This window comes from Porites lutea, chromosome 12 (assembly GCF_958299795.1).
Source record: "Porites lutea chromosome 12, jaPorLute2.1, whole genome shotgun sequence".
Classification (NCBI taxonomy): Eukaryota; Metazoa; Cnidaria; class Anthozoa; order Scleractinia; family Poritidae; genus Porites; species Porites lutea.
In genome coordinates, this window is record NC_133212.1 from 8,609,153 (window position 1) to 8,624,049 (window position 14,897).

Genomic DNA, 14,897 nt, shown 5'->3' on the forward strand with positions numbered 1-14,897 from the left:
TTTGGAGCTATAATAACTGCCTAAAAATTACGGTGTGGAGTGCCTTATGGGTTAGCCTCCCACGCAGACGTTCTTAGGGGTTTGTCACGCGTTCCTGCTCCACACGTGGGGCAGGAAAGCGTGACGAACCCCTAAGAACGTTTGTGTGTGAGGCTACTTAAGGGTCTGTGCTCGGACCCCTGCTTTTCTTTTTCTACATCAGCGATCTCCAAGCGGGAATTGGGTAAGTGATATATGAGACAGGACTTACTCAGAAGAGGAGCTTTTTCAAGTATAAATGGTACGTGGTGCAGCTAAATGACGAGACAACTGACGTATTTTGAATCAATCCGTGAAGCAGTTTATGCAAAGGAAAATACACCAGCTTTATGAACGGGATGAACAAAATTGTTCCAAACAAATGGGTTGCTTACTAATAGGGCCACCCTCCGCGAGATTCTGATAAAAATTTTGAATTACACAGGTTCTGTTAGAAAAATGGCCGGGTGGGTTTTACTTGTTTTTGCCGCAACTGTTTATGGAATAAGCCGTATCTCAGAGCCTGATTTTAAGGCCGTTAACTTCGCTAAAGCAAGAGAAGGAAGGCAGTTAAACGGTAGCGTGATCAAAGCAATGAATGTGGATTCAGAAGGCGCGTGTAGGCTTCAATGCGTCAATGAAGAGCGATGCCGCTCTTACAACTTTGGAATCACAAAGAACAAACCCGGGAAGTTCCTGTGCCAGTTGACTGACTCTGATAGATTTGCTGGGTTCATTAATTTTAAAGAAGATGATAATTTCAAGTACAAAGGGATACAGGTAACTGCCACTGAACGCAGAAATGAAAATAGTTACAATATAGGACGTAAATGCTACACACGGACAGCTTTCCTCTTGTTTCTAACCTGTGTGTCTTGGCTAGTTTTGGATCAAAACAGGCATTTGGTACTGGGCATTATCTCGAGACTTAAAAAGCGTTGAAAAAAAGTTCGTGTTTGCTAGTACTAAATATGATTAAGGCACAACGTAACTTAGCGCCATGAAAAGTTATTACAATATGCTGGTAGACTAACAAATCGTTTATGAAATTAATAAGAATGTTTTATAGTTTGAGGTAGTTGCGATTTCTCTGTGAGCTAAAGTGGTACACCGTTGCGACCAGTACGGTAATCAGAGTTCTTCTCACGAAACGGGATTTTTTTGGCACGCAAGAAAACTGACATTCTCAGTGTTCATATATATCAATTATGCATGACATGTCGAGAAACTAGCGAGCTCTCCTTTCTGTTTCACGAATAAATTTCAAGTTTCAATAATAACGAAATGAATTTCATGTACAAGCAATGTAAACATTGTTTTCCAAGAAATTCTACAACTCGTTCAGAGATGCGATAACACCACACTTACCTTCTTTTATTTTCTCATATTTAATTTTTGCTTCCTCTATTGTATCTATTCCGTTTTCTTTTATTCAATATTTCCCAATCAATTATTCAAAACTTTTCAATCGCAAACCAAGTGTCCGGCAGTTTGGCATTTCGCGAGTCAGCTTTACAATTAACCTAAAAATAATTATAGTAATTATTGGATTCGGCTTTGGTATGATCTGAAAATCTAGGAGGCTATTATTCATTCCGAAATTCTTAACATGTTTACCTCGATCAGTATTAAGTTAATTTGCTTGGTTCCCGTCTTCATTAATATCGGATACTATGCAAATATAGGATAGAAAGGGATGTTTAGTCTAGCAGATATATTGAGATCAACTAACAAATTTTATCAAGACATTCGATGCAAATTTTTCTTCCTTTTCATTAGCCGAGAGCCCACCACGTAACCTGCAAATAACTGCCTACAAATAATCGTCTGCTCATGCATAATGTCGTCCAACAGTGTTTACATGAAAATATTATTCCACTCGTACGAAAATGAAACCACGCTTTTCTCCCCCTTGCGATCCCGCTTGCGTGAAAATGGCAGATCGTTTCGCTTATCCGAAGATATTCATTAAAAAACAAACTTGTTGATCGAATGACAAAACCATTATCCGTTAAGTTGTATTCTTGCTCATGTCTAGCTGTGTTTTTAGGTAAAAAAATCGGTTTTTTTCTTCTTCCAAAATCTTGTAAAATTTCCACCATTTTCCCCAGCTACAGCCAAAACAACTAAGCTAACGGAACCTCGATCCCTTGGGCTTCTCGGTTGGCGTGAAATATTCTATATTAGTATTTCCCGAATCAGTGAATAGCAATTTTCGCGCGTTTTGATTGGCTCCCGTAACTTGGAATATCCTTACCTCTACCTTTAGTTATTTTCCTTGCTTTTAAAACAGAGTATCTGCGAGTCTAGCAACGTGGACCTTTGCGGCAACAAAGGAATCTGCATCCCAGACTACTCCAAAGACAGCTTTACATGTAAATGTGACAAAGGCTACGCAGGAACACAGTGCGGTAAGTTACAAACGTCCCATCCCCTAGGTCTCTCCCACCTTGGGGCTTTGGAGAGGTAGGATTCTAATCATTTGTGCATAAAATGTGACTTGAAGTTGTTTATTTATCTGTTAGCATATGAGTTCCGAAGTAGTCTTTTTACTCGTTCTTATTTTGAGTCCAAAGTCAGGGAGAGAAAAGCTTTCTCGTAGTCCAAAGAATATTTAGTAATTATTGAATTCGGCTTTCGTAGGATATGAAGAATTATGCAGATCGAGGAGGGTGTTATCCACCGAGGCCGAAGCTGGATAACACCCTCCGAGATCTGGATAATTCTTCATAATCCTACAAAAGCCGAATTCAATAATTGCTTTGCTTTTCATTCAAAATAATTCCAAGTTTGAAAGTAAGCTAAAATATGCTTACCTCCGTGGATAGTGCATCTTTATCGGGAAGTTCAGGTCTGCAAATATACAGTCGACCCCCGATAATTGGAACCTTCAAAGGAAATCGAAAAAAGGGTACGAGTTATCGGGAGTTCAAAGAAAATAGCCGAGATTATGGTAAAAACAGTTTTTACTGCACAGTGAACATTTTAATCACATTTAGTTGTAGAAATGTCAAGTGAAAATTAAAAGATACTTTTAGATTATAAATCAGAACGTAATGTAACAAAACATAGCCTAAATAGAGCATGCGTTTTACTGTTATGAGAAGAAAAGCTGCTTCACGTTAGCCTGTGACAATCAACATTAGCCTCCGCTAGTAAACTATACTTCTACAACACGTCAATGGGAAACTAGTCCAAAATTCAATGTTTCGGAAGCCAGTCAAAACATGGCTCGAGTTATCGAGGGTAAAATTATGTAGAAAATAACTTGAGGGGAAACGAAAATTGGTTCTAGTTAGCGGGAGTTCGAGTTATCGAGGGTTCGAGTTACCGAGGATAAAATTACAGTGAATGTATGACGGAAATCCAGGGGAAATCGATTTTGGTTCAAGTTAGCAGGAGGTTCGAGTTATCGGGAGTCGACTGTACTCCAATTAGCAGATGTCGTTCGTCGAGTTGTTTTCTTGCTGTTCTTGCTTTATTTTTAAACACCGTGAAACGACTAAAATGTTCCACCATTACTCACTTCGAAAACAACTCAAACTAGTTTCAATAATCTGCAACTTTGTTGCACTTTTGATGTCATCGGTTCAATATGGCAAAATTCTTCCAAATTTGGTCAACAGTAGCTGGTTATGATGAATTATACGTGTGATTTTATTTTAAAGGAATAATAACTTTATATGTGGGTATTGAGATTAAACATAAGTATGTTTGCATAGCCTGATATACAGCCAACTCTCTCTAAGATAGACAGTCAGGGCCGGTCCCGAATGTGTCCGTCTTAGAGGAGGGGGGGGGGGGTGTCGTGACACCAGTAATTTTAACGCTGAAACTATCCACAATAAATACACGTCTGTTTAACTTGCACAAAACAGCTGCAACTGGAACTTTGCAACAAAAGTGGAATAGAGAAAAGAAGTGTGACGTCACGTTACCATGGTATCAGAATTTCTGGATCAGAGCATTAGGGAGCTTAACCAACGAGGATGGCGAAGGGAACGAGAACTCTGCACGTGCATCATGCTCGAGTACATTTCTTAGCCGTCGTTGCACGTGACTGCGACAAGAAACTTCCTAATTTCACACAACACAAAAATTTCGGATTCAATCCAAAAAAATTTCACCAACATTCAACAAATTAAATGAAATTGAAGAAGATCGATGAAGTTTGAAACAGTGTGAATTCACTTTTTAAGTAACTTTTTCGGTTTCTTGTCATCAAGAAAATTTGCTACCATGGCAACGTGACGTAACGACTTCTCTCTATTATTTTCTCAGTGAGCAATCACACGTTCACCACAAGCAAACTTTTACGGCTTCGTGATCTAAAAGCTTAACACTAAACACTCTGCTAACTGGGGCAAAACTACTAAATATCAAACATTTTGCAATTTACTATCATGTATAGCACCTACATTTCCGTTTTGAGGTATTTTTCACTATATAAAGCACTTCCCAATTGTCTGTTGACGGTTTCAAAAGTGTCCGTTGTCCGTCTTAGAGAGATGTCCGTCTTATAAAGTTGTCCGTTAACAGAGAGTTTACTATAAACCGAGAGGGTGAAGGAAGAATTCGGGACAGTACTAGAGGGTTTAAGGCGGCTCGGATATCACAAATTTTGTACCATAATCTTTTTTCTGCTTTAACGCAAAGGCTACGAAAGTTTGAAAAGTCCGAATATACAATGATTTTTGAAAGGGTGTAGAACCTGTTTGACGATGTGTCATCTTGACGCGCACATATCATATAGTTTACGACTCTTATTTCAACTCATTTTAATTAAATATTTTCCAAAAAATGACATTTGTCACAGATTTTCTGGAAAAAAGTTCACACCAAAACTCTTTTACCTCTCTTACATTTCAGAATTAATCATAAAAGACTGCTCTAAACTTGGTCAAAGTGGTTTGGCATCTACTGGAATCTACTACATCAACCCAGATGGTGGCAGCCCAATACAAGTACTCTGTGACATGACTGCAAACGGTAGAGGTTGGACCGTCTTTCAGAGGCGTTTAAACGGTTCGGTTGATTTTTTTCAGGGCTGGGAATCATACAAAAACGGGTTTGGAGATCTAAACGGTGAGTTCTGGCTTGGAAACGACAATCTTCATCGTTTGACAGCCTTTGGTGACGTCATGCTAAGAGTTGACCTGGAGGACTTTGACGGCAACATAACATACGCAGAGTATACAACATTTCAAGTAGCTGACGAAGCAGATAAATACAGGATTACGATTGGAGGATACAATGGTACGGCTGGTGACTCGATGGTAGATAACGGAGGGCAGACCCAAAGGTAAGCAAATATTTCGCTGGTAATTAATTTGTAACAACAGAAAAAGAAAAGGTCAATACCGTGTTTATAAGCTCTTCCACTTTATCATGAGCCACCTCCAGTTATAAACCCATCTATAGACGCGTAAACCAAAAAAATACATCCGATTACAAGCCTCGGGATATAAGGCCTGTTTCAAACGTCGTGCTACTGCCGTGCTAAGCTGATTCGACTGTAGTTCGACTGTAGCACGACACTAGCACGACTTGGTTTCAGACGTCGAATTTAATTCAGAAGAATAGACCGGCTATTGCCTAAAACAAAACACAAAAATAAAGAAACGATTTAGCAAACTTTTAAATGTATTCTAATGTATTTATAATTTATGAATTGAGTTTGGCACGGCAGTAGCGCGACCTTTGAAACCAAGTGGAGCTACTGCCGTGTAGCACGGCAACGCTTGCCATTCTACACGGCATTGGCACGACTTGGTTTCAAGCGTCGCGCTACTACTGTGCTTAAGTCGATTTTAATTCGATCAGTTTAGTTCGGCACGGCAGTAGCACGACATTTGAAACGGGCCTAAGCCCCTTACAAATCTATTGAATTCGATTTATTATCAATGACATTTTAAAGCTTAATTAAAAACCAGTATACGCAAAACGCAAAAGGACTGCCATATCTTGTTTCAAAGCGCTGTTTCTATTTCGGTGATACAACACCTCGGATATAGCCCCTCCGTTTATAAGCCCTTCTAAATCCCTTACGAAGATGTTTAGGCCCAGGGATAAGAGGCAGTTAAAGGCCGTTCTATCAAATCAGCAGTCTTTCATATACTTTCTTTAAAGCCCACCTTACAATGCTGTTACAAGTCTTTTTACCCTTAAAATAAGTCCACCTCACAGATAGATACCTTGTCTCTGATATTCAAACTAATTTATTAATTTGTAGGGTCAAGTAGACTCGTAATCGACCACAGCCACATGATAAGTGGCATCTGTATCTGAACTGTAGGTGTAGCAGTGAGCTGTAATGCACAAAGCCTTTACCTTCGGAAGCATGATACGTATTACTCGAATCACCTCATGTTGGGCTGGGAAGTTTTGCTTGCGGAATCTGGAATTAGTAGGATTTCGCTTGCGGAATATGGAATCCTGGTTTTTAGAATCCGGAATGCAGCACAAGAAATCTGGAATTTCAGAATCTAAGACTAGCTTGGATTCCCTTGTATGGGTTGACTCGTAAATCCTAAATCAAAATCCACCTTGAAATCCACCTCGAAATCCATCTCGAAATCCTAACGTGGTAAATAGATAACCTCCTGACAAACAAATCTCTTTGTAAAATTTGTGCCACTATCAAACTGTGACCTTTTTCTGCAGTAACTTGCAGTTTTCAACCAAAGATGTCGACAATGATCTGTATGACCCTAACAATTGCGCTGTTTTACTCAGTGGAGCATGGTGGTACCATTCCTGCAGTTGGGCCAATCTAAATGGTTTGTATCGTCGAGGATCTTACAACACCAGCTACTTGGCCCACGGAGTAAAATGGGTCACGTTTAGAGGACAGTATTATTCTTTGAAACGCACTGAGATGAAATTAAAGCCTAAACCATAAACAGCAATGGTATTACCGCATTATGATGACCTATGATTTGCGTCGCATCATTTAAGTTGGTAGACATTTGACATCACTTGCTACCTAATCTTATGAAATTTCTAATCTAAGATTGAGTGCAAGCAAGTACGACTTTGTAAGTATAGTAACGGCTTCAGACTACAACCCAGACAATCAGAGCGAACTCAGTTATTGAGTGTCGTCATTGCTTGGAGAGCCTTAACTCTGGCAGTTCATCTTGTATTCGACAATTGGAAACGAGAAAGTAACTGGAACCGAAATGTGTCCAGCACTTTTTTGTGGGATCGTTACCGCGCTGGACAGCAATTGGACAATATTTTTCCCTGTCACAGAAGTCTTTTCAAATAATAACTCAAAGCATTTGTACTTAATGGATTTAAGCGGCTCTTACAATTTATGCGTTTAACTCATTGCCGAAGCAAAAAGTCAAGATGGCTGAAATTGGCCAGGTTGGTTTTTTTCGTTTTCATATAAGCTAGGACAAAGACAAGTTTCACAGGAACAGAGCAAAAAAATGTAGTAGAAGAGGAAGGATCCCAAACTTTTTGCCATCGCGACTGAACAAACCTGGTCATAATATGGCCAAAGCAAATTATTTTGCTGTGGAACAAAGCGAAGCAGTCTCGAGTAGCAAAATAGGCCCTAAATTCTCGCTTGGGTAGACAATCCGAAAACAGGATTCCACTCGCAGGTCATTTTGACAGCCCACTTCAGGTTAATTCTGAACCTGAAATTTTTAATTGATAAAGTGACAATTCGAATACGATTGGTTTTATCATATGACACCTGTTAAGATGTATGTTTACAAGTGCTCATTGCAGATCAACTGATGTTTGCAAGCGAATTGATCTTTTGCCTTGCAATAAATAAAGGATGTATGCAAGTGATTATCTTCAATTTCCAAAAGACTGTGAGAACTCCCATTTTAGTCAGTGCAGGCTTTGCAGGACTGGCTAAATACCAAACCCCCATTCCCCCACCCCCGCCCCCCTCCGCCCAATTCCCGTTTTCCTCCCTTGCCAGCCACTATGGCCTTCGTTCAACGTATTAATACAAATTCTAAGTAACATGACTCGCAGGCTTAAGGGTGAAAATTGCAAATTTTTCACGACTCCGTTGTCTCCAAATTCCCAGAAGAGACTTGAGCACGAAGAAAACCAAACCAAACATAGAAAAATGACCAGAAAGCCTCGGAGTCATGGTAGAATTTTAATATATCGAAGGTGCCCGATGGCACAAAATGGGCTTACCTCTTATTTGTGTTAACCTAATAAAGTTTTAGGATTATTACGCGCGAAGATGAATATTTCTTGCTCTTTCAAAACTTAGGGGCGAGATCACTTTTCTGTATATAAGGGGGTCTTAAAATAACTTACTTATGTTCACTGAAAGTTTAAATTAAGCCGGTAGGTAGCCTGCGTCGAAGACGTACTTTAACATCGGTTAGTGACGTCTGCGAAGCATCGCCGAGATATATCCTCGTTGTAGGCCCCCAACGGACTCAACGAATTACCGGAGGTGCGTTTGGAATTTCCTTTATTACTGATTGGCAAATTAACGACGTCTTTTTTCACAGGACAATCATTGCGCGTATTCAAGTCTTGGTACACAGTTGGAGCCCAGAACAAGGATTTAGGCGCTGTTTTGTAGACCGACTTAACCAGAGTTAAGTTTCGTCTGTGGCGCAGGCTAGCTGGTACGTAGATTACCAGATTTATGTTTAAAATCGCATCCTGGCCACAGTTGTGAGTGCAAAATGTCTTGGGCAGTTTTCTTGCGAAGAATATTAATTCACTAAAGGGGTGACTCTGAAGAAACAAGCTGGTCAAATTTAATTGATCTTTAGATATGGGGACGATATCGTTCTTGTAGCAACCAGAAACCAGGCTCCAGAGGGAAACAACACAACGAAAAGATACTGGGAACCAGTATAACTGATCATCTTTAAAGGAAAACTTAATAGTTATATATTAAAACACCTGTTATACCGTTAAAGTGATCCGTGAAAAAATGTTACTGTGCCTTGTACTCGTCTTTGCCGAAACTGCATCGGGCTTAAGCCGTATTTCAGGATCTCGTTTTCAAGCTGTTAACTTTGCTAAGGCGAAAGAAGGACGAAAGTTGAATGGAAGCGTGATAAAAGAAATGCAAGTTGATACAGAGGGTGCGTGTAGGCTTCAATGTGTCAATGACGAGCAATGCCGCTCTTACAACTTTGGACTCAAGAAGCATAAAGCTGGGAATTTCCTGTGTCAGTTAAATGGTTGCGATAGATTTGTTGGTTTTGGTAACTTCACAAAAGATGACAATTTCAAGTACAGAGGAATAGAGGTAATTAACCATCAAAAGAGAAATACTTAGTTAAGGTGTTTCGATATAGTTTTTCAGAAGCCATACAGATATTTTTCAATCGCTTTAAAAGTGATTTTATCCTTGTCTGATAGCTATAAAAGTTTCACCAATGATTGACTATAGATTGAAATTTGTCAAAATGTAGGTTTTAGTAAAATCGATATTACTATGACAACAATAAACAAAAAACTTTGAAACTGATAAACGCCTAATTTTGGGCGGTCTAGACCAGCTACTGAAAATCCAACACTAGGAACTTAAAGTTTAGAATTAGCAAATAACCTCCGTAAGAAGAAAAAAAATTCGGTATGTCTGAATTCGACTAAAACGAAACTATATTTCAAACCTTAAATTGTCAATAGCCGTGATAAATTATTTAATAAAACGTTATAAATGACACAAATTAAATTGCATTCTTAAGTAGCGTCAGAATGCTGCTTAATATCATATTTTGATGCTCGGAAATTTTAGCGTACTTTCGTTCTTGCGATCACTTAAAAACTAACCCGTTTTCTCACCACCTGTCTAAGTGCAGCTTCATTCAAAATTTGGACTTTTAGCGCTTTTTTGTATATCTCTGAAACGACTCGAACTAATTTTTTTAAAATTTCTTCACATAATCTTCATTATTATATGGCTGAGTCTGTTTCCGCCATGCGATTGGTCAATTTGGGGTCTGTAACTTGCTATACGGACCAAAATTTTTAAAGAAAATGCTCATTTCGGACCTCTAAATCTCTTTACCTTGGAAAAAAGATTTAAATAAAGTTATAAGACGCCTGTCAACCTTGAAAAATTGGATGTTGACTTTGGCCTTCAACATTTTAAACTGTGTTTATTTGTGAACGATGGCGATGAAGAAACAGAAACTCATAAAGGGTTGAACAACCCCTTATGAGTTTCTGGAAAAAACTAACTCGTAATCTTATCGACGAAGATTCTAGTCAGTGTTTGAAGATTTTATCGTAGTACACAGTTAAGAAGACGAAAATCGACTGGCAGAGATTCGAGATGTTTTGCCTAAGATAAAATGAGTAATTCATTCAACAAATATGATAACAAACATACCTGCACCGATCATCTTGAGAAGCTTCTTTGCCATTTTATTTTCAAAAAATTAGTTCGAGTCGTTTCAGAGATATGTAAAAAAGCGCTGAAAGTCCAAATTTTGAATGAAGTTGCACCTAGACAGGTGGTGAGAAAACGGGTTGGTTTTTAAGATCGCTAGAACAAAAATACACCAAAATTTCCGAGCATCGAAATATGATATTAAACAACATTCTCACGCTACTTAAGAGTAATTTGAGTCATTTATAACGTTTTATTAAATAATTTATCACGGCTATTGACAATTTAAGGTCTGAAATATATTTTCGTTTTAATCGAATTCAAACATGTAGAATTTTTTACTTCTTACGGAGGTTATTTGCTAATTACCAAACTTTAAGTTCCTAGTGTTGGGTTTTCAGTAGCTGGTCTAGATCACACAAATTTCGGCTTTATTAGTTTCAAAGTTTTTGTTTATTGTTGTCATAGTAATATCGATTTTACTTAAATCTACGTTTTCACAAATTTCAATCCATAGCCAATTACTGCTGAAAATTTTATAGCTATCAGACAAGGATAAAATCACTTTAAAGGCGATTGAAAAATATCGGTATGGTCTCTGAAAACCTGTATCGAAACACCTTAACAATGGCAACATGTACAATTTTTTTGCTAGTTAAAAATATTTTTTTGTCAGAGTGTCTGCTAGTCTGAAAGCTTTTTAATATTCAAAACTTTGACCGGTTTCAAACTTTCTTTGCAACAACTTCCAACAACGCGCAACAACATTCAACAGAGTGTGCAGACGGACGCAACATATAACATCCAACATTGTTGGGAGTTGTTGGCCAACAATCTTGTGTCCGCTTGCACGGGGCTTTAGTTATTTTCCTTGCCTTTAAAACAGAGTGTCTGCGAGTCTAGCAAAGTGGACCTTTGCGGCGACAAAGGAATCTGCATCCCAGACTACTCCAAAGACAGCTTTACATGTAAATGTGACAAAGGCTACACAGGAACACGGTGCGGTAAGTAACAAACGTCCCATCCCCTGGGTCTCTTCCACCTTGGTGGTTTGAAGACGTAAGATTCTAATCATTTGTGCATAAAATGTGACTTGAAGTTGTTTATTTATCTGTTAGAATCTTATTATTCCGAAGTAGTCTTTTACTCGTTTTTATATTAAGTCCAAAGTTAGGGAGAGAAAAGCTTTCTCGTAGTCCAAAGAATGTTTAGCAATTATTAAACTGGGCATGGTAGGATATGAAGAACTATGCAGATCGAGGATTCAAAATAATTCCAAGTTAAGAAACAAGTTAAAACATGCTTATCTCCGTCGATGTTACGTTTATATCGATAATGCATCTTTATCGGGAAGTTTTGGAGATAAGGGCTGTTCAGGTCTGCAAATATACTCCAAATAGCAGATGTCGTCCTTCGAGTTGTTTCCTTACTGTTCTTACTATGTTTTTAGACAACAGTTCGCCGTGAAACGAGTAAAATGTTCCGCCACCACTTACTTCGCCATTACTCACTTCGAAAACAACTCAAACTCGTCCCCAGGTCTTCTCGGTTAACGGTTCAATAACCTGCATTTTCACCGCACTTTTGACGACATCGGTTCAATATGGCAAAAATTTTCCGAATTTGGTCAACAGTGGCTGGTTATGATGAATTATGCTTGTGATTTTAGTCAATCAGAAACAGAGAAATATTTTGAATGAATAATATATAATTTTATACGCATGTATTAAGTTTAAACATAAGTATATTTGCATAACCTAAAATACGGTCAGCTCTTTCTGAGACGGACAGTCAGAGCTTGTCCCAAAGATGTCCGTCTTAGAGAACGGTATCATGACACCAGCAATTTTAAAATTGAAACTATACGAGATGAATAAACGTCTGTTGAACTTGCACAAAACAGCCACACCTGAACACTGCAGCAAAAGTGGAGTTCTTTACTCATTGTGCAATCAGACGTTCATTACAATCAAACCGCTTTCACGGGTTCGTGGTCTAAAAGATAAACACTATACGCTCTGTTAACTACCAAAGCAAGACTACTAAATATCAAACATTTTGCAGTTTAAGTTACTGTCATGCAGAGCACCTACATTTCCGTTTTGAGGTCTTTGTCACCACATAAAGCACTTCCAAATTTGGCCGTTGACGGTTTCAAAAGTGTCCGTTGTCCGTCTTAGAGAGATTTCCTTATTATAGAAAGTATGGTGACAGTAAGATGACTAATGTTACAGTAAAATGACTGGGACCAAACCTAGGTGTCCATCTTACAGCGGTGTCCGTATTATAGAGAGTATCAGGTTACAGTCAGATGACTAAGGTTACAGTAAAATGACTGGGACCAACCCTAGTTCTTACTAGACAGAAGTCCGTCTTATAAAGTTGTCCGTTAAGAGAGAGTTTACTATAAATCGAAAGGGAGATGGAAGAATTCGAGACAGTACTAGAAAGCTTAAGGCGGCTCGGTTATCTCAAATATTGTGTCAAAACTTTTTCCGCTTTAACGCAAAGGCTACGAAAGTTTGAAAAGTCCGAATATACAATTATTTTTTAAAAGGGGTGTAGAACCTGTTTGACGATGTGTCAGCTTGACGCGCATATATCATATAGTTTACTACTCTAATTTTAACTCATTTGAATTAAGAGTTGTAAAAAAATTCCAAATAATGATATTTGTCAAATATTATCTGGAAAAAAGTTCACACCCAAACTCTTTTATCTCTTTTACATTTCAGAATTAATCATAAAAGACTGCTCTAAACTTGGTCAAAGTGGTTTGGCATCTAGTGGAATCTACTACATCAACCCAGATGGTGGCAGCCCAATACAAGTACTGTGTGACATGACTACGGACGGTGGAGCTTGGACTGTCTTTCAGAGACGTTTAGACGGTTCGGTTGACTTTTTTCAGGGCTGGAAATCATACAAAAACGGGTTTGGAAATCTAAGCGGTGAATTCTGGCTTGGAAACGACAATCTTCATCGCTTGACATCAGCCTCTGATGATGTCATGCTTAGAGTTGACCTGGAGGACTTTGATGGCAACATAACATACGCTGAGTATACAACATTTCAAGTAGCTGACGAAGCAAATAAATACAGGATTATGATTGGAGGATACAATGGTACGGCTGGTGACTCGATGGTAGATGACGGAGGGCAGACCCAAAAGTAAGCAAATATTTCGCTGGTAATTAATTTGTAGCAACAGAAAAAGACAAGGTCAATACCGCGCTCATAAGCTCTTTCACTTTATTATAAGCCACCTCCAGTTATAAACCCATCTATAGACCCGTAAACCAAAAAATACATCCTATTACAAGCCTCCGGATATAAGCCCCTTGAGGATCTATTGAATTCGATTTATAATGACATTTTAGATTTATTATGACGTTTTGAAGGTTAATTAAAAACACAGTAAATGCAAGACCTATTAAGACTGCTATATCTTGTTTCAAGGCGCTGTTTCTATTTCGGGTATAAAACAGCTCGGATATAAGCCCCTCCGTTTATAAGCCCTTCTAAAACCCCTGACGAAGATATATAAGCCCAGGGATAAGTGGCAGTTTACGGTATCAAATCAACAATCTTTCAGTAATATAATTTCCTTTAAAGCCCATCTTACACTGCTGCAAGAGCCCACAACCCGGAGCCAGCAACTCCTGTACTCGGCCTATGTCACGGCGTTTTTACGGACCAGTTTATTTTTAGACACATTTTAGGGCACTTTTTCCCGCGAAAATAGAATCTAGACCATGTCTATGAGTGCATTCGTTAGGTCTGTAGGTTTAGCTGACCGGTTTGTGGAATTTAAAAGATAGTCAAAATTCGCGCCAAAACCGTTTCAAGGCGTGACACGAGCGCATAGAAGTTGCTCACTCTTGACTGTTCTTACGATTCTTTTTACCATTACGATAAGTCATCGCCAGCCCCGACCACCTTAGATACCTTCTCCCTCTTATTCAAATCATTTATTAATTGGTAAAGTCTCTATACTCTTAAGCGACCACAGCCACATACTTGGCATCTGTATCTGAACTGCAGGTGTAGCAGTGAGCTGTAATGCACGAAGCCTTTACTTCGGAAGCATGATGCGTATTACTCCAATCACTCCATGCAAGGATGGAAAATTTTGCTTGAGGAATCCGGAATCTGGAACAAATTCGCTTGTGGAAAACGAAATCCTGGTCTTTGGAATCCGGAATCCCACAAACAATTGGAACCCGAAATCCAAGTTCCAATTTTAAAAAAATGAAGAATCCAGTACCTGGAATCCGAAAATCCACGGCGCGGAATTCAGAATCCAAGACTGTCTTGGATTCCCTTGCATGGGGTGACTCCAAAGTCCGAACTCCAAATCCACCTTGAAATCCACCTCGAAATCCTAACTTGGTAAATAGACAACCTCCTGACAAACAAATCTCTTTGTAAAATTTGACTATGTGCCATTATCAAACTGTGACTTTTTTCTGTAGTAACTTGCAGTTTTCAACCAAAGATGTCGACAATGATCTGTATAAGCCTGACAATTGCGCTG

At 38.8% G+C, this 14,897-nt stretch overlaps 2 protein-coding genes across 2 annotated transcripts in view; both read left to right on the plus strand.

Annotated features, from left to right (window-relative positions):
* Positions 1–477: 477 nt before the first annotated feature.
* LOC140921660 (microfibril-associated glycoprotein 4-like) lies at positions 478–6,992 on the plus strand. Its single transcript, XM_073371666.1, has 5 exons — positions 478–798; positions 2,312–2,429; positions 4,888–5,308; positions 5,488–5,491; positions 6,692–6,992. Exons 1-5 carry the CDS (start codon positions 478–480, stop codon positions 6,917–6,919), a joined length of 1,092 nt encoding a protein of 363 aa, XP_073227767.1. The 3' UTR covers positions 6,920–6,992.
* Positions 6,993–8,936: 1,944 nt separating this feature from the next.
* Positions 8,937–14,897, plus strand: part of LOC140953675 (microfibril-associated glycoprotein 4-like) — a 6,137-nt gene continuing 176 nt past the window's right edge. The window contains exons 1-4 of the mRNA XM_073403087.1: positions 8,937–9,271; positions 11,247–11,364; positions 13,096–13,531; positions 14,836–14,897. The exon at positions 14,836–14,897 is cut by the window's right edge and continues 176 nt beyond it. Of these exons, the coding sequence (XP_073259188.1) occupies positions 8,951–9,271; positions 11,247–11,364; positions 13,096–13,531; positions 14,836–14,897 (937 nt within the window). The 5' untranslated portion in view covers positions 8,937–8,950. The remainder of the gene's footprint in view (positions 9,272–11,246; positions 11,365–13,095; positions 13,532–14,835) is intronic.

Bases quoted from the DNA above. Each gene is read 5' to 3' on its own strand.
- LOC140921660 (XM_073371666.1), top strand. From the start codon at position 478: ATGGCCGGGTGGGTTTTACTTGTTTTTGCCGCAACTGTTTATGGAATA. The intron at 799-2,311 runs GTAACTGCCACT...CTTTTAAAACAG, and splicing joins TCAAGTACAAAGGGATACAG to AGTATCTGCGAGTCTAGCAA. The intron at 2,430-4,887 runs GTAAGTTACAAA...CTTACATTTCAG, and splicing joins CTACGCAGGAACACAGTGCG to AATTAATCATAAAAGACTGC.